The 24,171-nt window shown below is 43.6% G+C and overlaps 1 protein-coding gene across 2 annotated transcripts in view; it reads left to right on the top strand.

Moving 5' to 3' along the window:
- ANK3 (ankyrin 3) overlaps positions 1 to 24,171 on the top strand; it is a 906,473-nt gene that overhangs the window by 241,453 nt on the left and 640,849 nt on the right. The window contains exon 1 of one of the 2 annotated variants that reach the window (XM_077454078.1): positions 3,858 to 4,479. The exons of the other annotated variant lie outside the window; for it this stretch is intronic. Within the exon in view, the coding sequence (XP_077310204.1) occupies positions 4,417 to 4,479 (63 nt within the window). The 5' untranslated portion in view covers positions 3,858 to 4,416. Of the gene's footprint in view, positions 1 to 3,857; positions 4,480 to 24,171 lie in introns of those variants that run through there. 2 annotated transcript variants of the gene reach the window in all.

Consider the following 24,171-nt stretch of genomic DNA (forward strand, 5'->3'; position numbering starts at 1 on the left):
ACATCTGTGTCTCTCTGGGTGCCCCTGAGCTCACACTGTCATAATTCGGGGGGCTGTACACCCACACCCACACTGATCTCAGATTCGGAGCAGCGGCTACGGATCAGACTGCCTGTACATGGATGCAAGGAACGCCTGTGCCTCTTCACAGGCATACACTTTTCTACTCCCCATGTGAACGAGGCCTCAGTAGGAATTTAGCAGGGGTTTTGTAAGTTAGGTTGTGTTTATGTATGCTAATAAAGATTGTAGTGTATTTTTTGTGAAAATAGCAATTTGATAAACATTTGTGCAACTATTGCAGAGCCTAAAAAATCAGTTGCACATTTTTTTTTATTCTGCAGGTCATGTGCTTTCAGAAAATGTATGATTTGGAGGGTCTTTTACAAACTCTGAAAGCTTTAAGTGAGAAATGATAACCTCCAGATAAGTAAATTGTTTTTATTTAGTTTTGTGTACCTTCAGTTTTCCCCATTTAACAAAAAAGTTGCAATTTAAAATGTACAAATGTTTGTTATTTATTAACTCAATACAGTTTTAGCTTTTCAATTCAGTAGGAATTTGGCAAGTATTGTGTAAATTTTGCCATGTATGATCCACTGATAATTATTTTAGTGTATTTTTATATCAATATTGTTTGGATAAACATTTGAACAAATATCACAGGGCTTAAAAAAAAAAATTAGTAGCACCTTCTTTTTAGAGCCTTCTTGATTTCAGAAAATTTATGGTTTGGAGTGCATGGCCTGGCAGCGAAAGGGGTAACAAGGTGCCCCCCAGATCCCAGCCCCCCCATGTGAATGAGTATGGGGTATATAGTACCCCTACTTATTCACCAAAGAAAAATTCAAAAGTAAATAACACAAGACAATTTTTGAAGGAACCGAAAAAAATCTGGATAGCCGCACTCCGGATCAGGTAAAATAAGTTGTGCCTTTATTATAACCACCAAAAAACCTTCACATCATACGAGTTACAGCAGCAAAGGGAATGTAGAACAGGAAATTCTGACGCATTTCACGCTGAAATTAGCGCTTACTCATAGTTATGAGTAAGCACTAATTTCAGCGTGAAACGCGTCAGATTCCCTGTTCTACATTCCCTTTGCTGCTGTAACTCGTATGATGTGAAGGTTTTTTGGTGGAAATAATAAAGGCACAACTTATTTTACCTGATCCGGAGTGCAGCTATCCAGAGTTTTTTCGGTTCCTTCATTTAGCTATTGCAATCAGCCTGCACCTGGGACCCCTATTTGTTTGGAGTGGGCAGTTTCTTGGTGGATCAGCCTGGAGCGGTGGATTTTTCTTTTTATACAAGACAATTTTTGACAGGCCCTTTACATTTTTTTATGGAAATCCATCGTCCTGCATGATGAACGGCATCCGCAACACGCACAGTAAAAAAAAAAGAACAGCCGAACCTGACCTCTCCCGCCGCATGACACTCACTGATTGACAATGCCACTTCATCCCCAACACTATGTGAACAAAGGGGCAGGATCACTCAGTGATGGTCATAGTGCACCACTTGACATCATAGGGAGTGGGGTCACCGGCTTGTTTTTTTTTTTTCTTTTTTGGCACATCACAGTGCAAGGCAATCCACCACCTCGCACCACTTGGTGGGCCAATTGAATTTAATGGAATATCACTGTTGCACCACACACCAGCCATTGCATTGTAACACAGTGGTTGGTGTGAATAGATTCCTAAAGTAGTTTTTTTTAATAACAAACATGTCATACCTGCTCTCTGAAATGGTTATGCACAGAATGGACCCAAGTCTCCTCTTCTAGGGTCCACCAGTGCTCTCGAATCCTCCTCTTCACTGTGTGCCACCATAAGAAGCTGCTTTCTATGGTGTCAGTGGCATACATGTGGGTTTGATCTTGAGCTGCACCCTGTGTGTCCATTGACACAGGCAGTGCGGCTTGGCCCTGACTCCAAATTCCTTGTCACTGGATTTGATTGACAGTAGCAGGAGCCAATGTCTCCTGCTGGTTCTCACTGAGTCTAATGAGAAGGGACAGAGCCAAGAGAACCCCTGCTCTCGGACACAGTGCCGGATCAAGATTGGGCTCAGGTAATTATTTGGGTGGAATTAAAAAATTATAGGTTTTTAACCATAATGCAGAGAATGCATTAAGGTAAAAAAAAACTTCAGCCTTTACAACCATGTTAAAGGGGAGGGGATCTAAGGGTGTTGTACATCATGATCCCATCCTCAAGTCATAAAGCATGGTTAAAGCCTAGTCTAATGATTTGTTTGTATATACTATTTGCTTGTTACCTATAAAGATTGTGACATATTTTTTTTCAATATGTTTGTTTAACTTTATAAATGAGAAAAGGTTTTAGGGTTTACGTTAATAGTTACAATGTTTATGTAGCAACACTACAAAGTAACAATAAAAATTACTATAAAAGTAAAATCTGGCTATGGGCAAAATTAAGGAAAATATAAAGGCAGGAAGAGTCCCATTGGGAAAACCAAAACACAAAAATTAAAGTGATACTAAAGTCTCGTTTTTTTTTTTTTTGTTAAACTTACCTGTTTAATGGGAGGGGGAGAGGGTTGATAGGGGGAGGGAGGATGGGAGGGGGGGATAAGGGAAATTTGTTTGTAAGGGGAATTATTGTATGTGATTATTTTGTGGCAATATTTGTAAATTTGAATATAAAGCAAATAAAATAAAAAAAATTTAAAGATTAAAAAAAAACTTACCTGTTCTGTGCATTGGTTTTACACAGAGCAGCCTGGATCCTCCTCTTCTAGAGTCCTTCTTCGGCGTAATGGCCCCTCCCTCATGTTGAGTGCCCCTGCAACAAGCAGTTTGCTATGGGAGCACCCCAGCTAAATCGCAGCTCCCTGTGTGCATTCAGACAGGGAGCCACTGCCTGGCCCCGCCCCCTTTCTCTCCTCATTGGCTGACTGACTTTGACAGCAGCAGGAGCCAATGGTGCTGTGCTGCTGTCTCGGACAATGAGGAGGGGAGTCCCGGGCAGCCATGACACCTGCAACATTACTGGATCTAGATGGGCTCAGGTAAGTATTAGGGGGGCGACTGCACACAGAAGGTTTTTTTTTATCTTGATGCACAGAATGCATTAAGATAAAACAAACCTGCCTTTACAGCCACTTTAATTAATTTTATAAATGCATATAAATACAACATTTTAAATGTCATGTGTAACTACCTAAATTTGACTTGGTATCATTCTCTTGCTTTTTAGTGTACCGCAGCACTTGCACGGGCGGGGAGAGGGAGGGACAGGACTGGGAGCCAATCAAGTGTGCTGTATGTGACTGTGTTCACAAGAAGCACGCAGAATGGAGGAGCGTGCAGAGGGATGACATCATTAGTCTGATACTGCTCTTTCATTGTGAAGTCAGCAGGCTGGAGATGAAGAGGGGCGGCTACTGTATTCTACATTGTAAGTTGTTCCCTTCGCTGTGCAGTGTGGGGAGTCTATGTACATCCGAGGACTGAATAGAAAAAAATACAAATATTTGGTGGATAGAATAGCTCCAATATACACATTTAGCTGTTTGCATCTATCGAGGTGCTCAGAACATCAGCTTAAGCCACAAAACTGGTGCATGTGCAGCTCTCAGTGGCTCCTTTTCCATGTTATATGTTCTTTTGTTCAATTTTCTAGTATAAATTCTGCAAACTGTTGCTTGCGTAAAACCTGTCCAAGGAATGGTTTCAACTATATGGAATATGATAGCAACTGTTGCATTACTGAGATTCTACCTGCAGTGGATGCAGTAACTAGTCTGTTTGATGCAACCTAATTCTCTAGCATGCCCTAGTGTTAAACCCAGCCTGGGAGTGGCTTCAAAGGCAGGGTAACGTGAGTAGGTCCTTTCTGTCATGCCCTAATGCATTTAACACATGGGTCAGGATCAAGCCTCTCACGGCAATCCATGCAATATTATACATTCACTTTTCCCGTCCACAAGAAAGAGGGCAGATCTTCAAGCAAGCAAAGCTTCCGAGACTTGTCAGCAGTCTGCAGCTCATTCCTGTTGTGCTCGTCAATACCATTTAAAGGCTGGAAGCAGTGTAGTAAGAGCTTGGTTAGAAAGTCTTATTCCCATCTACTCCAGGAATACAGTGTGCTTAAAGCCAGATTGGGTTAACCCTCATTTATTTAAAGTAATAATAGTCTTTTGTGTCAGGGAAACTCCCAGTTTTTTTTTCTTCCCTTTAAGCACAGGCGGTGAGCATGGGCAATCTCTGTCTGTGCAGCTGGAATTAAGACTCTAAAGCTGTCAGCTTGCAAGCAGTACTTGTCTGTGACACATCGGGAGCAGGAAATTTTTGGTTTCTGTGTTTTGAATCCACACGTTGGCTTTGGATGTTGGAATATATAGGATCAGCGGTCCCTTTCGCTACATCACATCAGTAAAATGAGTGAGGAACCTAAGGAGAAACCCTCTAAGCCTGCACACAGGAAAAAGAAAGGAAAAAAGGTAATGTGTCTCCATTGTTTCCTTTGGGTTTTTTTGTGTGTTGATCATTGTGATCAAGGCGTTCATTTTCTTTACCGATAGAGAATAAGTTGCTGTTAAAGGGGATGCTTGCTGTTTATGCTTTCTTCTGGGTGTGTTCTAAAAAGGAAAACATGGATTGTCCAGATTTTAAAAGCAGAAGATAATCAGACACGCCTTCTCATGTTATTGATAATTGATAGATGTGTCAAATCTGACATCGCATCTGTAGAAATCCTTCATTTTGGTACAGCTATATTGCTTATCCAGATATTTTGTCTTTATAACTTTTTGTATTGTGGTGTTATGGTAGGGCTGTAAGTAGCTACATATTGAGAGGATGTTAGGGCTGGGCACTTGGAGGTGTATCCAAATAACCTACACATCATCTAGAGGGGACTGGTACCCTTATAATAAGAGGAACACCGTGCAAGCTATTGACTACGTTGAATATATGTTTATTGTGTTCTCTAGGTTCTATCTACAAGTCATTCAAAATTCTGTGATTTTAAGCAAACAGGTGCTCTGTTCCAATCAGGAGGTACAGAGGGAAAACCAATATAAAAGTACAAGCCATGTTTGTGATTCTGCGTTTGACAGCCATGGTAAATCGGACAATTCAGATAATCAGGGTGTGCTTATGCCGACAATCTGCTCCAAATTGTCACTTCTGTCGGGTTTTCGGGAATGAAAGGGATGAAATGACAGGCATGACGGAATAGTAGTCACACAGCACTACGCCACTTGCTATTTTAAGCTCAATTTGGATACTGGGAAAACCTGAGATGGTAAATGATAGAGGATTCATTTAATATACAAAATGTTTTAAGGTGAACAGAGTGTGAATGGGTATGGCCACCTGTTTTCTGTTAGAAGGGGAATAGTTTGAGCGTTCCCTCTTGTTAGATTTCGGCTGGTGACGTCTTTTTTTGTGGGATTAGAAAAAACTGGATAGTCATTTTCCAGAGTACTGCCATACTGTTTTTGTAGGATTAACTCCACCCTAGACACACCTCTTTTTATGACATCACCTCTTCAGCTGGTAATCTGAAGGTGTGCATGGAGTCAATTCTAGTGAATCAAGTCTAGTTTATTATGAATAACATTTCTGCGCCTTTATGTCTTGTCTACATTTCATATAATGTTTGGAATAAAAAAAATTATACCAGATAATTTTTTCTGCCAATTTCAAAATATTCGTAAATGGCTTAAACTCAGATAGATATGATAGATAGATATGATAGAGAGATAGATATGATGGATCAATACGATAGATAGATAGATAGATACGATATATAGATAGATAGATACGATATATAGATAGATACGATATATAGATAGATACGATATATAGATAGATAGATATGATAGATAGATAAGATAGGTAGATGCGATACATAGATAGATACGATAGATAGATAGATAGATAGATAGATAGATAGATAGATAGATAGATAGATAGATAGATAGATAGATAGATTTGATAGATAGATAAGATAGGTAGATGCGATAGATAGATAGATAGATAGATAGATAGATAGATAGATAGATAGATAGATAGATACGATATATAGATAGATAGATACGATATATAGATAGATACGATATATAGATAGATAGATAAGATAGGTAGATGCGATACATAGATAGATACGATAGATAGATAGCTAGATAGATAGATAGATAGATACGATAGATAGATATGATAGATCGATAAGATAGATAGATAGATAGATAGATAGATAGATAGATAGATAGATAGATGTGATAGATAGATAAGATAGGTAGATGCGATAGATAGATAGATAGATAGATAGATAGATAGATAGATAGATAGATAGATAGATAGATAGATAGATATTATATATAGATAGATGGATATTTCACATTAGAAGATGGGTGGATTCATGGTTTTTAAATGTGGACTTTGGTATGATTACTTTTTTTTGCCAGATTTCTTTATAAAAACATATCTTTAATTCATGTTGTTGCCATTTTTACTCGAAATGTGTTCTTGCATGTAGTTGAAGAAGAAAATTGAATTGAATCTTTTCAGCGGCTATTATAAAGCATTTTCAGTACCAGTAATTGTATTATGGTTGTAGCATTATGGTTGTAGTATTTATACGTTACTATAAGCACAGAAAAGCATTCTCATGTCATGAAATGACTACTGTCATCATTTATATTTTTCTAGTGTGTCTTTGACTTTATTCTTTTTTTTTTTTTTTAGTTTGCTTACTTTGTTCCTGCTGACATTTAATTCATCATGGTGGCTCCAGTAATCAAATGCAGGCTAGCTAGTTAGAAGGAATTAATGGACACTATAAGATCCGCTAATTGCATATCCCTGCTATAATGTGAAAGATGATTCCTATGTTTATTAAGAAATAATAAAAAAAACTACCAACTAGACACGTTCCTTTATGTAAAGGTAGACTAGAATATTTTAAAGTAAATTAATAGACGCTGTAGCGTTGAACCACCTAACAAAGTCTCATAACTCTTAGGGACTCTGTTGGTGAAGTATCTCTGCTTAAGGCAGATCTTCACTCAAAAGTAAAAGTACCATTCATTCCCCTCCCCATCTGGCTTTAACACATTTGTGGTGTTATTTATTGGGGAGTACCCTTTTGACAGGTACTAGCCCCCACTTCTTCAATTCTCCCCTAGGCAAGAATGATGGCTGCTTGGGCTGCCCCTTTCGCCACCCGCAACCTCCTGGGACATCTCATACATCCCAGAAGGCTTCAGAACCAGTCCCAGAGTGCTGTCTTTGCCTCAAACATGTGCATCAGGATGTGAGGCATTCAGGAAGTCACAGGAAGACGTATAAAGGACCTCCACTTGTTGAATTTGTTTTCATATATTTTGCAACAGATGGTTATAGAACATACAGGTAGATGAGAATACCGACAACTACCAACACTGGAACAGAGTCCAGAATTAGGCAGATCTCACTTCTGGAATGCCCAAGACATAGTAGAAGCAAGGAGCTTATTGGGCATATACGACTCCATTTGTACTACAATTACATTTTTTAGGTGGATTGAACCTTTAATATCATCTATTTTATTAACAAGCTAAATCAAAAACAACTTGCAGCAGCTGCCTGATACTTGGAGGACACAACTTCCAATGTTTTAAAATGGGAGAAAGGAACACATCCCAAAATGTTTAGGGAATGCCACCAGTCTCTCAGATCATGAAGAATTAGTGCACAAAAAATGATGCAAACATACCATTGTAATAAGTTAGAAGTTGCATGTAGTGTATGAATTATTTGAGTTTAGTGTCCTTTAAACACTTTTGTTACTAAAATAGTAAATTTTTTAATACAAGACTTGAAATAGGCACACTGGAGGAGGAAAGGACGGGGATTAAGAATCTAAAATAATGGCAGCTGGAAGCAGTGTGAGAATATAGAAGAATGTAGAATAGAAAATAATGCATGCATCTTTCCTATAGAGGCATGTCTGCTGGTGGCCTGTGTAGACTGAATCGTTCATGTTTTAGCAGCACCAGCTCCACAGTCACAATAATACTGTAAAAATACAAAAAAAACACGTCAAAGTACATGATGGGAACTGCTGCTTTATGATCCTGCAGGTTTAACAAGGCAGTGATAGTTTACCTTCCTGGTAAACTGCAAAAGAATCAGAAAAATGATTACTTGGGAAAGAAAATGATCAATGACAGTCCACTATATAGGATCTGAGTACAGCGAAAGTACATTAGGTTTGTCAGCTACTGAAAGAAGCCCTCATTAATTGCAAAAAGAATAGTGGCTTGGGGACATTTACCCCATCGGAATCTCTCTCCTGAGGACCAATTCTACTGCAAAGAAGTTTCAAGAAGTTGGAAATTTTTTATGGGATGGAGCAGGAGTTGGACTGACCCAAACATGATGCATCTCTAAATAAATGGATAAAATGGATCTAATTGAGAAATGTAAAGCCCCTGACATTACCTGTGGTAAGCATGCTTGCTTTTAGGCGGGTTTCCCGAAGCTCATTCCAATATTGTTTACACTAACTTGGTTGCCAGTCTGTATAGTATACGGTACATTGTTTTCTTCATTTGAATAAGACGTTCGTTTCACATCACTATGACTAAGGATGAGCCGAACACCCCCTGGTTCAGTTCGCACCAGGACTTGCGAACAGGCAAAATATTTGGCAGAACACACAAACACCGTTAAAGTCTATAGGACAGTGTACCCGTTAGCAATTAACTTAGGGGGGGAGGCCGGGATTTGAGGGTCCCCTTGTTAAAGGGGGCTTCCAGATTCCGATAAGCCCCCTGGCAGCAGACTCCCACAACCACCGGGCAAGGGTTGTGGGGATGAGTCCCTTGGCATAAACATTGGTAACTCCTCATTTTTTTTAACAGGAGCAATTCAGGACTGATTCATTTAACACAATAGAATAAACCTTGCCTTCATGAACACTTTTTACGTGTGTGCCTCCTCTGGCTTTCCTTACACCACTTACTTGAACTTCCAGGTAGAGAGCGGCATGCTTAAGTCACATTTTACAAATCTCAAGACTACATGTCCCATCAGTGTTTGCACCTGTATTTGGTAAATTTCTAGACTCAATGAGCACATGGACAAAAAATTGATTACTAATTTCTATCAATTAAGGACTAGTTGGATTTTTTTTTTTAAAGCATTAGCCTATAGAGCACAAGTTTAGTGTAAGCATTGAATAAGCTTTAAGATGATCATTAGCTCCCCCCAAAAAAATAAAAGTAAGCAGCTACACATAATGTAGCTGCAGACTTTTAATAACAGGACACTTGCCTGTTCAGGAATCCAGAGTTGTCCTCACCCAGGCTGGTTCTTTGCCAGTGTTCGGGTCCCTGGCACTGCGCACTGTAAATGGCCCTGCAGCTTTCTGGGACCTGTGATGTCTCAGAAGGCTGCGGGCAAAGAGGGGGACCAACTTCCACTCCGATTTCCTAGGTGATCCAAGTAGAAGTGGTAGTGAGTACCTATAAAAACTAAGTACCTGCTCCCCCATCCAAAAAAGTGCCCAATTGTTAAAGAGAGGGAGGGGAGGAGACATGAAAAAAGGGAACTTCACCCACTTTCATTTGTAATCCCATTTAAAGGCAACCCATGCTTGGTCCATTCAGGGTAGAGCAACATGATTGCTATAATCCCCTATGTCTGGCATATACTTACCTTTCCTTTGTTCCCTTGCTGCTCTCTTAAACTCTGGGAGCCAAAGGAGATATTCAGTACTTCCAAGAATGGGTAAGCTAAAGTGAACATGCTGATTTGCCTCTGTAGTATACAAATGAACAATTCTGGAAGTATCAGAAGGCCATGTGATGCTGCTTGCATATAAAAATACAGATCAGATTGTAAGAATTAGATTAGTTGGTAAATTTTGTTGTAGGTTAGTATAGTGTATAGCAGTGGTGTATTTTGGTTTTGTGCTACCCCTAAAATCAGGTGCCCCCCCATCTAAATTTGTCCCACCCCAGCCACGGTATATTGTTCTTGTCCCTGGGTCTGATGAGGAAGCAATAAAAAAAATCAACAGCTGTGGCTTCCTCATCAGACCCAAGTGCCACATATGTGGTCAATGGAGCAGAAGATGGGGCGGCACAGATGAGGCACTGATGAAACTGCACTGATATCCAGCACTGGTAGATGCCACTGATGGGCGCTGATAGGTGGAACTAATAGGCAGCACTGAAGGGCACTGATAGTCGACACTGATGAGGCACTGATTGGCAGCAGTGATGAGCACTGATTGGCAGCACTGGTGGGCAGCACTGATGGGCACTGTTGAGGCTGCACTGATAAATAGTATACTTTTAAACTGGCTGGTTACCGCCTCTCTCCTCTCCCTATGCTGTGACAACATGATGAAAAGTATGCCGATAACCAGCAAGTATATTTACATTGTGATCAGCTGTGATTGGACACAGCTGATCACGTGGTAAAGAAGAGCTTTGATTGGCTCTTTACCCCGATCTGTGATCAGCTGTGTCTGAATGATGTGCTCCTGGGAAGGCGTCAGTCTGCGCCCTCCCATAACTGGACGCTCACACTGTAGCCGTCATTCAGCTATGGGAGACGGTGACCCCCCCCTGAAAAATACCACCCAAGGCAAATACCTTGTTGGCCTCGTGGCAGATGCACCCCTGGTGTAAAGTCTGGTGTCAGCATTCAGTTATTTGGGAGGGACACATGAGCAAAGAGATTGAAGGTAGACGTAGACAGGGCCGGACTGGGAATAAAAACCAGCCCTGGAAAAAATTTCATACCAGCCCCACAGCATTATTATACCAGGCCAGCAGCATAACGTCATTATTTTCTTGTTCATGAAAGGGAAAACCATAAATTTTAAAGCACATTTGATGAAGAGAGTATTATATATAGATATGAAATCACATAGGGCTTTATATATATTTATGCAAATTCCAGTTAAAAGTGGTAAGTGATCAATCATCAAGGGGGACCCCAGGAACTCAGAACGTGGGGGGGCCACCTTCCGGCGAAAGAATACACTAAGGTAAGAGGGGGTGGGTTACTAATATAAGGAGGAAACCCTTTATATCAATGCCCCCTTACATTATCATATTCACTCCCCCCTCACATCAGTGACCCCCCCCCCCCCCCCGACTGGCCTGGCGGTGCTGTCATTGACCTCCTCTCAGGTACACTGTGCAGGGCTCAGTCAGTCGGCTGCAGCTTGGTGGCTCTGATTTTATCCTATAGTCTGTCTGACTTCTCCCATGACCCCCATCCCGGCTGCGCTCCCACTCTTGACTCCTCTCCAGACTCCCTCAGAGACTGCAGACATGATACAGGAGATGGTCAGAGACTGCAGACTTGATGCAAGAGCTCAATGCAGCCTCCCCAGTGCCCCTACAAATTCAGCCTCACTGTCCCCATCAATGTAGCCTCACTGTGCCCACCAATGCAGACTCACTGTGCCCACCAAATGCAGCTATACCCTGTCAGTGAATGCAGTCTCACTGTGCCCACAAATGCAGCCTCATCGTGCCTACCATTGCAGCCTCACTGTGCCCACCATTGCAGCTTCACTTTGCCCACCATTGCAGCCGCACTGTGCCCATCAATGCAGCCTCACTGTGTCCATCAAATGCAGCTTTACTATGCCGTGAAAGCAGTCTCACTGTGCCCATCATTGCAGCCCCTCCTGTGCCCCATGTCCTAGTCTGCAGTCCTTGTCTTTGGGAAGGTGTGTTGCTGATACTCGGTACGGTACCTTGCATGCCAGCAGGATATCCATGACGGCCAGCAGCAGGCAGGGTCTGTTCTCGTTTTGGATGGGGACGGTGCTCCTTCCAGAGTATCTGTTTGCTGTGAGATGGAGTGGTCCCTGGCCACCTGCACCTTCAGCCGTCCTCATTTTCCGGCCCCAGTCAGCCTGTCCTCTGGTCCTGGGGAAGTGGAGAGCACTGGGTGGGAGCTGGAGAGAAGGGGAAGCAGAGAGTACTGGTTGGGTTGGAGAACACATGGGTGGGGGCAAAGAGCAGGGGGGAGTGGAGATCACAGGGGTGGGGAGCAGAGAACGCTGGGGGGAACTTGAGAACACTTGGGGGCCAAAAAGAACAGAGGTGGAGAGCACGGTAGGCTGAGAGTACTGGGTGGGCTAAGAGTGTGGGGTGGTGAAGAGCACTGGGGGGCAGAAAAACAGGGGCGGAGAGCACGGGGGCTGGAGAGTACTAGGGGGGTACAAAGAGCGGAGGGAATGGAGGAGAGTAATGGGAGGGGGAGCTTGAGAGCACCAGTGGGGGCCAGAAAGAACAGGGTGGAAAGCACGGGGGACTGGAGAGCACTATGGGGGGTGGAGAGCACTGGCAGGGTTGGAGAGCACATGGGTGGGGGCAAAATTCAGGGGGGAGTGGAGAGTACAGGGTGGAGAGTGCTGGGAGGGAGCCAAAAAGAACAGGGGTGGAGAGCATGAGAGCACCAGGGGACCAGAAAGTACAGGGGTGGGGAGTATGGGGGGCTGGACAGCACTGGGGTGGGGGCTGGAGAGTGACGGGGAGAGCTGGAGAGCACTGGGGGGAGAAAGAACAGGGGGGAGGGCACTAGGGGGAGTGGAGAGCACTGGGGGGGGAGAGCACTGGGGGGAGTGGAGATCACTGGGGGGAAGAACAGGGGGGAGAGCACTGGGGGGAGTGGAGAGCACTGGGGGGGGACAGGGGGGAGTGGAGAGCACTGGGGGGGCAGGGGGGAGAGCAATGGGGGTAGTGGAGAGCACTGGGGGGGAAGAACAGGGGGGAGAGCACTGGGGGGGAGAACAGGGGGGAGGGCACTGGGGGAGAGTGGAGAGCACTGGGATGGGGGGGGGGCACTGGGGTGGTGGCAGGGGGCCTGCATATAGAGGAAATTAGCCTTCTATGTTCCTCCATGCAGCCGCTGAATGCTTTATTCTCTTCCTCTCACTCCTGCAAACATTCAGCGGCTGCATGGAGGAATATGGAAAGCTAATTTCCTCTATATGCAGCCCCCCCCCCCCCCCGTCGATCCTCCTATCTAGGCACTGTGGCACACAGGGCGGGCTGTACAGGCAAGCATCTCCTCCTATGGATCACAGAGCTGGCTGGCTCTGTGTTTGGCGGCCGCTCTGTAACACAGTCCCACCCCTCCCAGTCAGGCTTGTGTGATAGGCGGAACGTTGATTCTATCTACTATCACACGAGTAGGTCTGGGGGGGGTGGGACTGTGTTGCAGCGCGGCCGCCGAACACAGAGCCAGCCCAGCTCTGTGATCCACAGGAGAGAGCAGAGCAATGTATGCAGCCGCAACTAAGAGCAGCCCCAGGGCAGGCGGCCTACATAGTTTACTTCATGCTGTTACATTCATGTAAAACCTGGCAAATGCTGTAAAGTCTGGGACTATATAGCTTGCTTCTGCAGGTTATTCCATTTGTGTCCTTTTAAAGTCTGATTTTAAATATTCACTTGTATGAAAAATGATCCTGTTGTTTTTGTATTTGCTTTCTTTGTATGAAATCCCTGGTGTTCCTGCCAGTCCCTCTGCTTTCCTATTAAAAACTGACTACACTAAGCAGTAGATTACATCGTGGTCAGTTCCTTAGCTAAGCTGGAAACTTAGTGTGCTCTCCTCCAATGATCAGCAGACTTGTCCTGACACTCCCCTTCCCCCTGCACAGCCATTCACTGGGAGCATCAGTATACTGTTGCTTCTCCTCCCCCAGATATTATACAGCTGAGAACAGAGGGAAGGTGATCACTTGAATAAAAAATGTTTACATCTATACACAAATGTTTTACCTTTCATTTATATTTTAAACTAAATATATTGTATTACAAGGTGATTGCTTACAATCAATTTAACTGTGGGCACTTTAATGCACTGACAGCTCAGGATCGCAGGAGGTAAGTACAGCGAGGACCGGGGAGGGGTTCCCACGTTAGGTCATCTTCAGTGATTTTTTGTAATGGTGAACTAATGCTTTTAGTGGGTGTTCCATTCCCATAGACATGACTAGGAATGTAAAACCTATTTTAAGTGAACAAAAGCCAATTGGCACAGGTCCTTACAATTCTGTTTACTTGAGCAAGGCATATGCCAACCATAGGCACAGTAAATCACAAGTATTTTCAGCCACTTTTAATTAGTTTTTTTCTAAATTCAAAAACAACCAAGTAGATCAAGAGAGTTAGACACTAAGGCCGCGTACACACGGGCGGACTGTTCGCCCAACTTTGTCCGCTGAACAGTGTTTGGGCGGACAGTCCGCTCGTGTGTGGGCTTTCAGCGGACAGTTTCAGCGGACAGTTGGACGGACAAGGTTTTTCGGAAATTCCGAAAAACTGTCCGCTGAAACCTTGTTTCAGCGAACAGCCCGCTCGTGTGTAGGCTTGTTCGTCAAACAAAGTTGCGCGCATGCTCAGAAAGGATTTTCATGCCGAAAGCTATAATGCAGTGTATAGGACGTCGTATTTTTCGTCCTGTCGTACGTGCTGTTCACGTCATCGCGCACGGTTTCAGCAAACTGTTCGTTGGTCGTGTGTGGGCATGTCCGTCCATGCTAATTTTGAGCGGACTGTTTGCTGAAACTGTTGGACGGACAAAGTTGGGCGAACAGTCCGCGCGTGTGTACGCGGCCTTACTGTATTGATGATTTCGAAGTTGGTAGGTTTCCTTGATCCATGCAGTTCTTGTATTGAAAATCAGTTGAATAACATTGCCATGTGTATGGGCAACATAAAAAAAAGAAATGATTTATTTTTGATGCCGTATAGCTTTAGGCACATAACTGGCATATGCAAAGGCTAACATACTGTAACTACGGTTGCCGATGTAGAGAGCATATCCAATGTTACGTTGGAAGTAACCAGCCGATAGACTGAAAGAAATTTACAGGTGCCTTGTGATTTTGCCCATGAAGGGATAGGTAACAGGTTCTCTTTAATGGTAGCCCCTTCTTTGGTTTATACTTATCTTTCCTCTGTTTGGCTGCCCAGAGAGAGGAGAACTCCAGCCAAATATAAAATAACACGAATACCCTCTAAAAAATTGCAAAAAATCTTTTTTTTTGCTGGAATATTCATCTTCGACCCAGAGGTTCCTCCCACATCACTTTTTTTGTGGCATGAGATGTTTTTAGTCTGATGGCCAGCATTGTTTAACCCACTCTCTCTGAGCCCGGGTTGTTCTGGACCCGTCTCAGCCTGAGACTGAACAGCAAAAGGAGAAGCAGCACAGTAATCAGCTCATCTCTCTGATACTCTGCTCTTTCCCCCATTCAACATGTTTCTGGCCAGCACATGAACTGATTGGCCATTTAATTCATGTATTATTTATTGGCAATTTAATGCATTTAATGATGTATTAATGATTACAGAGCTGCATTTATTTATGTTTTTAATATTTGCTTAGAGTTCAGCTTAAGGGATCATTTACACAATGACTGACGTTTTCTCACACTGCAACGGTACCAGTCACCGCTATAGAGTATAAAAAAGAATTGTTTTCTATGTGCCCTGGTCACACTGCAACATAGCCAGAAGGTGCTGTGAACCGAGCTGAAAATACTGCATTTTATCACAGAGCACATGGAGGCACCACATGTCATCGTACTGCAGGGCAATGCACCTTATCGCTGTGCGGTGAAATGAATGAAGTGTCACTTTGTGCACTTCAGATAAAGTTGATTAAAAAAAAATGGAACTGTAAAACAAGCATTACACCGCCCTTGTCCCACCACACTGCAGCCTGAAACTGACAGCTGCCCGTACATTAGCAGCGAGCGTTTAGCATTCGAGCAGTGTTACTTGGCCCTTAAAACAAAACTTTTGCTTTGCCCTGCATTTGATTAGTTCTAAAGGAACAATGTTTTTTACCCTAATGCATATGCATTAGGGTACAAAAACTTTCTGAAAGCAGCTCCTCCTAGACCTCCCTTTATACTTTCCTGAGCCCAATCTCAATCCAGCGATGTGCACGACAGCTACGGCTCTCCCAGCTCACTCTCTCCTCATTGGACAGAAAGGCAGCCATGGGAGGCGCCATTGGCTCTTACTGCTGCCAGTGAGGAGAGAGTGGGGGATGGACTGAGTCATGCTTTGTGGACACACAGAGTCAGCTTGGGAGAGAACACACATGAATACTCCTGCAAAAAAGAGTGGGGGATGGTGGGACTTTAGATGAGGTGCGTGGGGTAGAGCCAGACACAACCATATACATATGTAAAAAATTATATTCTTTATTAGACCAAAGATAGGGCATGGATCAACCCATATAAATGCATAATAGCACATTGGTATATAAAATACAAAGTATCAACATACATATTGAGGATAGTCACCAACATGACACAGAAAGTAAATATTGTAAATCACAGTCCCCTAAATGGAGTAGGCATAACATTATATCAGGGTGGTAAAGCAATAAAAACCATCTAGAATCATAAATATGTGATGGATGCATCAAAATAAGCTTGATGTTTCGTGGACTTATATCCACTCATCAGGAGCAAGTGCATCCATATACTAAAAAGGGGATAGGAAAAAAAAATCACCATTATAGTTTAATGTAACCACAGACTGGACGGGTAGAGGGATTAAGGATGATGATGAACAGATAATCGGCCATAACTGAAAGTACTCACATAAGAGCTGATACTAGGTCATGCGATACCACTAGCCGGTGGTCAGCCAGATAAATATGTCCAGCACGGGAGCTAAGGGAAAGATCCAAAAAAAAAAACTGCCTCCAATATCCACTTGTTCCAAGGATCTCAATCAGTAAGGATTTAGGGGACACCTAGATTAAAAAACAATCATGCATATAGTACAAATGGCATAAAAACACTCACATGTAAATGCCGCCATGATTTGAGGATGAGGATGGGTGGTGCCACTCACGCGACATCATGCCACCGTGACTGCCCCTAAGCCATGCACCCGGCCCCTAATCTCCATGCAGGGCGCTGGACGCATGGATTTAATTATTTTTTTTAATATATATTTAGGCTTCAAAAAGGGTTGGCTTCCGGGCGCAGAGCACTACGCCCTGAGCGCACCCACTTGTGTGACATTAGCAAATTAATATTCACTAATGTCTTCCTGCTTCTCCTTCCGGCCAATCTCAGGACCCACTTCCTGATTGCCCAGGAGAAGAAGCAGGGAGTCCTAAGACCCGAATGGCCAGGAGTCCGAAGACCCAATTAGCAGAGAGGAGAAGCAACTGTCAGGACTCGGGAGGAGATGCAGGGGGGAAGCCGCAACCTGGATGGAGTAAGTGAGGGGCTGACAGGGTGAGCAAAGCGGCTACCGAGCGACGTGGGGGGGGGGGGGGTTGTGTGAGGGGGCCAGGTTTGTTTCCCGCCAGCCGCCACTGGCAATAATTCCACAAAAAGTGCTGAAGTGCTCAAAGGTGCTCCTTTAAAGAGGATGGTCGCTTACCAAATCGAAATCGAAAATCAAGCAGGGGGAACCTCATTGTGTAATACAGCAGGGTGTATTTTATAAAAAAAAAAAAAAAAAGATGGCACTTACATTAAAACAAATATTAGGCCTGAAACATAAAAACAACACCAGCCGCAGTGTCTCCCAACCTGCCGCCGGCCGCAGTGTCTCCCAACCTGCCGCCGGCCGCAAGTGTCTCCCAAACTGCCGCCGGCCGCAGTGTCTCCCAAACTGCCGCCGGCCGCAGTGACTCCCAACCTGCTGCCTGCCTCAGTGTCTCCCAAGCTGCCGCAGTGTCTCCCAACCTGCCGCCGGCCGCAGTGTCTCCCAACCTGCCGCCGGCCGCAAGTGTCTCCCAAACTGCCGCCGGCCGCAGTGTCTCCCAAACTGCCGCCGGCCGCAGTGACTCCCAACCTGCTGCCTGCCTCAGTGTCTCCCAACCTGCCGCAGTGTCTCCCAACCTGCCGCCGGCCGCAGTGTCTCCCAAACTGCCGCCGGCCGCAGTGTCTCCCAAACTGCCGCCGGCCCCAGTGTCTCCCAACCTGCCGCCGGCCGCAGTGTCTCCCAAACTGCCGCCGACCGCAGTGTCTCCCAACCTGCCGCCGGCCGCAGTGTCTCCCAACCTGCCACCGGCCGCAGTGTCTCCCAAACTGCCGCCGGCCGCAGTGTCTCCCAAACTGCCGCCGACCGCAGTGTCTCCCAACCTGCCGCCGGCCGCAGTGTCTCCCAACCTGCCGCCGGCCGCAGTGTCTCCCAACCTGCCGCCGGCCGCAGTGTCTCCCAACCTGCCGCCGGCCGCAGTGTCTCCCAACCTGCCGCCGGCCGCAGTGCCTCCCAACCTGCCACCACAAAGTGACGTCACACACTCTCCCCGCCCATTCAGGCTCTGTACAAAAGCAATGCACAGAGCAGCTAAGTGTCATTTTTTTTATTAAAAAAATAAAATGTAATTGTAATGTAAAATGTAACACACCTGTCAGTCAGTCATATGGAAAATACTTGTGTATTTCACCTAGAAAAAGACGCATATTTTACAGAAAAACATGGCACTCCCAGTGTTTGAAATCAAACAACATACAGTAACAGCAATCTGCTCTTTCCTTGTGAATGTAATGGAACCATAGTAATTAAGGATGACATGATTGACAAGGTCACATTTAAGGCTGAATCTCCTGTAAGCAAAGTGCTAGTCTATTCACTATGCTGTAAATCCCTAAAATGTACACCGTAAGCATTTCCTTCTAATGCACACCCACTTCTCATTGATTGGTACTTATAGAGCAGTATAATGTTTAAAGTACACGCATGCATAACACGTTACATTCAGCTGTGAATTACCCCAGGGCAAGATCATTTTGATCTAATAAAATACATGAAGTCTGTTGAATATGAGTTCTGATATTCCGCTCTGGGCTTGAAGTGCTGCTGGCGATTTTGATAACCTTGTAAATACCCAATCAGATTTCATTTAAATCACTTCATTACTACTGATGCAGATGTGTCCTGTTTATGTGTTGTGTGTTAACATTTTCCTTTTAGTTTCTGAAAATAAATATGCTAAAAAATATATATATATATATTTGTGCTAGGTTTACACAAGCCCGCAAGGTAAAACGCAGCAATTTACCATGCAGGCTAGTGTTGTTGTCACCGTATCGCACTGCATACTTTTATTTTTTTTTATTTTTACTTTATTTGAAGAGTCACATTCAGTGGTGCCATTTGGTGCGCTGTGGAACTATGCAGGCATGCTGTATTTTCCCACACCGGCGCATCACACCAGCATTGTGGTGTAAATGCGGTACATAGAAAACAATTGTTTTCCTTGTGCCCTCGTGGTGACCTGCGTTTATCCAGTGGGGAAAAAGGCAGGTCACTGCAGAAAGTGTGTACAAGCCCTAAAAGTGCAGCTGGTCTGTCAATACATTTCTGTAGTTTCCATTTAGTATTTATATTTATTTAATTTATTTTAAAGTGTTATTAAACCCAGGACCCTGCATTCACTATATCTGGTCTCCCACAATATGCAGAACATAGAAATGCAATTATTTCAGTAAATATAAGCTGCTAAATACCTTTTCTCATCGACAGTATATGGCAGTCTTATGACATTCTTCTATGTCTGGTTGAAGCTTGTAGGAGGAGTTTTCATTCTCCTCTGACTGTCCTATGAGGCTGCAGGACCCCTGACCCTCTATGCCACATACACTCTCTGGCAATACACACCAAACTGAGCATGTGCAGTGTGCCTCCAAGACTCTAATCTATCGGGACATGGATTGGGGACAGTAGAAGGGTAGGATCAGAGAAGAGGAGATTAAACTGCATTTGTGTACACAATGCAGAGGATTAACCCCTTAGGTTCCACAGTGAGTATAAGAAGCGTGCTTTACTACATATACAGACGGATTTTACTGTTGTGGGTTTAGTAATACTTTACATATACCATACTAAGCATTTGGTATCAGTTTCTGAAGCTGGGAGGACTGCATGTGTTCTGGGCATCCAGGATATATTCTGTCTGCTTTAGCATCATAGGAAGTAAGTTATACTTAGTGTGTGTATGCCTCTCCCAATGACGATTACGGCTCTAGGCTCCTAGTCTTGCTTGATATGGGGGTGCATGTGCAGGCTCACTCTTGAGCCAGGCTGTATGCATTCATAGACACACAATGTGCAGCTCAGTCCCTCACATGATTTGAGCTAGGAGCTGATTGTGGAAGGTTTCCTAATGCACAGAATGTATTAGACCCCTTTCACACGGGCGGCTGTTCTGCCGCTGTTAAAAGCATGTTTTGTTATTTTGAAATTCCAAAACTCCAGGCACAGTGTGATCACTTGTATTTGTACATTGCGATTAGCTGCATTTATGTGTGTTTACATGCGTCTGCATTTAAAGAGGTTGTATACTGTTTTTTTAACTTTTACCTACAGGTAAGCCTATAATAAGGCTTACCTGTAGGTAAAAAAAATATCTCCTAAACCTGTATGATTTAGGAGATATACACACTGACTGCAGCGGCGCATGCGCACAGGGGAATTTCGGCTGAAAGTCCGGAAGACACCAGACTTTGACGGAAAGAAATCTCCCGCGCGCACCAGCCACTCATAGCGCCGGTGCCGCGATACCTGGAAACACGCTGAGGAAACCCCATGTAACAAATATGTTGCTAAATGCAGTGTGTGAATGGGGCCATAGGAAAGCATTGTCTGAGTTTAGCTGCGGTAGATAACTTGATCTATCCTCAGCTAAAAGCTGAATTCTATCCCGCGTGTGAAAGGGGCCTTCAGGTTAAAAACTTTACATACAGTAGATATAAAAAGTCTACACACCCCTTTTAAAATGTCAGGTTTCTGTCATGTAAAAAATGAGACAAAGATAAATCATTTCAGAACTTTAATGTGACCTATAAACTGTACAACTCAGTTGAACAGCAAACTGAAATCTTTGAGGTGGAGGGAAGTAAAAATAAAAAAATAAAAACTATTAGCATGGCACATCTTGGCTTGGCAATATTTGCCCACTATTCTTTGTAAAACCACTCCAAATCTGTCAGATTGCAAGGATATCTCCTGTGCACAGCCCTCTTCAGATCACCTCACATATTTTCAATCGGATTTAGGTCAGGGCTTTGTCTGGGCCATTCCAAAACTTTAATCTTCTTCAGGTGAAGCCATTCCTTTGTTGATTTGAATGTATGATTTGGGTCGTTGTCACGCTGAAAGATGAAGTTCCTCTTCATGTTCCGCTTTCTAGCAGAAGCCTGAAGGTTTTGTGCTAATATTGACTGGTATTTGAAACTGTCCATAATGCCCTCTACCTTGACTAAAGCCTCTGTTCCGGCTAAAGAAAAACAACCCCAAAGAATGATGCTGCCACCACCATGCTTCACTGTGGGTATGATGTTCTTCTGGTGATGTGCAGGGTTGTTTTTGCGCCAAACATATATTTTGAAATTATTGAAAAAAAGGTCAACCTTGGTTTCATCAGACCTTAACACATTTTCCCACATGCTTTTGGGAGACTTCCGATGTGCTTTTGCAAAATGTAGCCAGGCTTGGATGTTTTATGAAAAGCCTTTTGTCGTACCACGCTACCCCATAGCCCAGACAAGTAAAGAATATGGGAGATTGTTGTACCACACAGTTGTACCACACAGCCAGTACTTGCCAGATTTTCCTGCAGCTCCCTTAATGTTGCTGTAGGTCTCTCAGCAGCTCCTCATTGTGCCAATTTAAATTGGTTTTATTAGAGTTCCCCAAAACCTGATTATTTGACCTTATTTTAGGGGTGCATTTGGAGTTAAAGGGTTGAGAAAAACTGCTCTAGACAGTATATTGGCTGTGCCAGAGTTGCATTGAAAGTAGGTCACAGTCTGAATGGGCGGCACAGTGGTGTAGTGGTTAGCACTCTCACCTAGCAGTAAAAAGGGTCACTGGTTCAAATCCCAACCACGATACTACCTGCCTGGAGTTTGCATGTTCTCCCTGTGCCTGTGTGGGTTTCCTCCGGGTACTCCGGTTTCCTCCCACACTCCAAAGACATGCAGGTAGGTTAATTGTCTTCTGTCCAAAATTGGCCCTAGTATATGAATGGGCACCTTGGATTGTGGGCTCCTTGAGGGTAGGGACCGATGTGAGTGTGCAATGTACAGGGATAGGGATGGTTGTAGACACTCGCTCAGGTTGAACTGGATGGACTGGTGTCTTTATTCAACCTTACTAACTATGAAACTATGAATGTTTGAAATACTGAAACCCTTTCTATAAAAACAAATTCACTTTTATAGTGTCTCCATGCCACAAATTGACAGCCAGACAAAAAGAAATATGCCCTCAGGCACCATTTTGGTCTGTGGAAACATGCTTTGGTTCAGCATGTCTTGTTTGGGTGTCACGCCATTGACTACAAAGTACATGTTACCCCTGTATATGGATAATAGAGACCACTGTGAAGATAGAAATTGGAGATCTGTCATTGCTCACACTTTTATTTTATTTTTTTAAAGCTGCTGGTCACTGGGTTGTCATCCTTTTTATAACTTTACTGCTTCAAACTATTTTATAGAATAGCTAGTAGTAATTAGTCACATTCAGCGGGACTTGTTCTGTATGCTGAAAGCGTTTTTAGATTATCTAAGAAGCGTTTTCAGTTCTCATAAGAGTCGGGATAATACTCCAACATGTATATCCACACAGCATTATCCATTCACCATGAAAAGACAGATGTTATTGTCCAAGAACGGGATGGGATGTGTGAAAGTTGTGCGACCACCCTGTGCTCGATAGGGGTTAATTTACTAAAGGCAAAGACTGTCCACTTTACAAAGAGCTTAGTAAATGAGGTGAAGGTTAAATTGGCAAAGAATACCCAAGCACATGCAAGGAAAAAAAACAGCATTGTTGCTTGCATGTGATTAAATGGTGGCAGTGAGCAGAGCTTCTGCTCATTTACTAAGCTCTGGAGCAACTGCCCTTGCAGAGGGCAACTGCACTTTGTAAAGTGCACAGTCTATTTGCCTTTAGTAAATCAACTTCATAATCCTATTCTTGGTGTCAGGAAGGCATTGTATGTCTTAGGCCCCATACACACTATTATGCCGCGTACACACGATCGGAATTTTGGTCGAAAAAAGCTCTGATGGTTTTCCCGACAGAATTCCGATGGGATTTCGCTCAAGCTGTCTTGCCTACACACGGTCACACCAAATTCCGACTGTCAAGAACGTGGTGATGTACAATACTTATGATGAGACTGGAAAAAGGAAGTTCAATAGCCAGTAGCCAATAGCTTCTGTCTCGTAGTTGAATCTGAGCATGCGTGAGTTTTTGCGCGTCGGAATTGCATACACACGTAGCAATTTCTGATAGAAACTTTTTCCGTCTGAAAAATTGAGAACCTGCTCTCAATCATATAATATGAGGTCAAACCTTAAGAGTTTTGATTTCTCTGGAATCAGGCAGGCCCTTGCACTACATGGTTTTGGTAAATCTGAAGAAAAAAAAATCTGCATAAAATCTATTAGTGTGTATGGGGTCTTACTCTTTCGATTTACATGGCTAAAGGCGAGTACCAGGGTAGAAATTGTAAAATGAGAGTATATGTGGTAGCAACAAGATGGCGTCAAAGGGCCCCCATTCCTGTTCAGTTCTTCAGATCTTGGAAATCAGTTGTCCACTGTCTTAATAAGAATGTCCCTTTTCCTTTAAGGTGTAGGGAAAGTCTTGCCCTGTATAATTTGTTTGATAAGTTGTTTTGCTTTTCTCACTACACAGCACTGCATATACCAAGTTACTTTTCTTTGTTTTTGAATGTTGGGTCTTTTGGATGTATAATTTGTGTCTTAGTATACTTCTGGGCAGGGCTTTTTCTCTCAGACAATGGGTGCAGGAACTCTTCCCTTTTCAGAGTCACCCCTTGTCTCCACCCCCTACCCACCTTTACCCCCAATGTCCCTTGGTTTCACCACTACCCACCTCCCAGTACTGCCCTTTTTAGACAATACAGAACAACGTTTTAATTGTGGTACTAAGTAATTTGTATTAAATTTGTTAATGATAACAAGAAAAGCAGGAAAATAGATCCCATGCAGCAATGAACCACCCGCAACAAAATACTTCTCCTGCAGCAACAAAAGATCCCCAGCAGCAATAACAGATCTCCCTGCAGCCAGCATCAATAGACTATGCAGCAGCCAACAACAACAGACCCTCCAGCAACAATGGATCACTTACAACAAAATA

This window comes from Lithobates pipiens, unplaced genomic scaffold, assembly GCF_037356315.1.
Source record: "Lithobates pipiens isolate NorthernLeopardFrog02 unplaced genomic scaffold, aLitPip1_a1.2 Scaffold_25, whole genome shotgun sequence".
In the NCBI taxonomy this organism is placed as follows: Eukaryota; Metazoa; Chordata; class Amphibia; order Anura; family Ranidae; genus Lithobates; species Lithobates pipiens.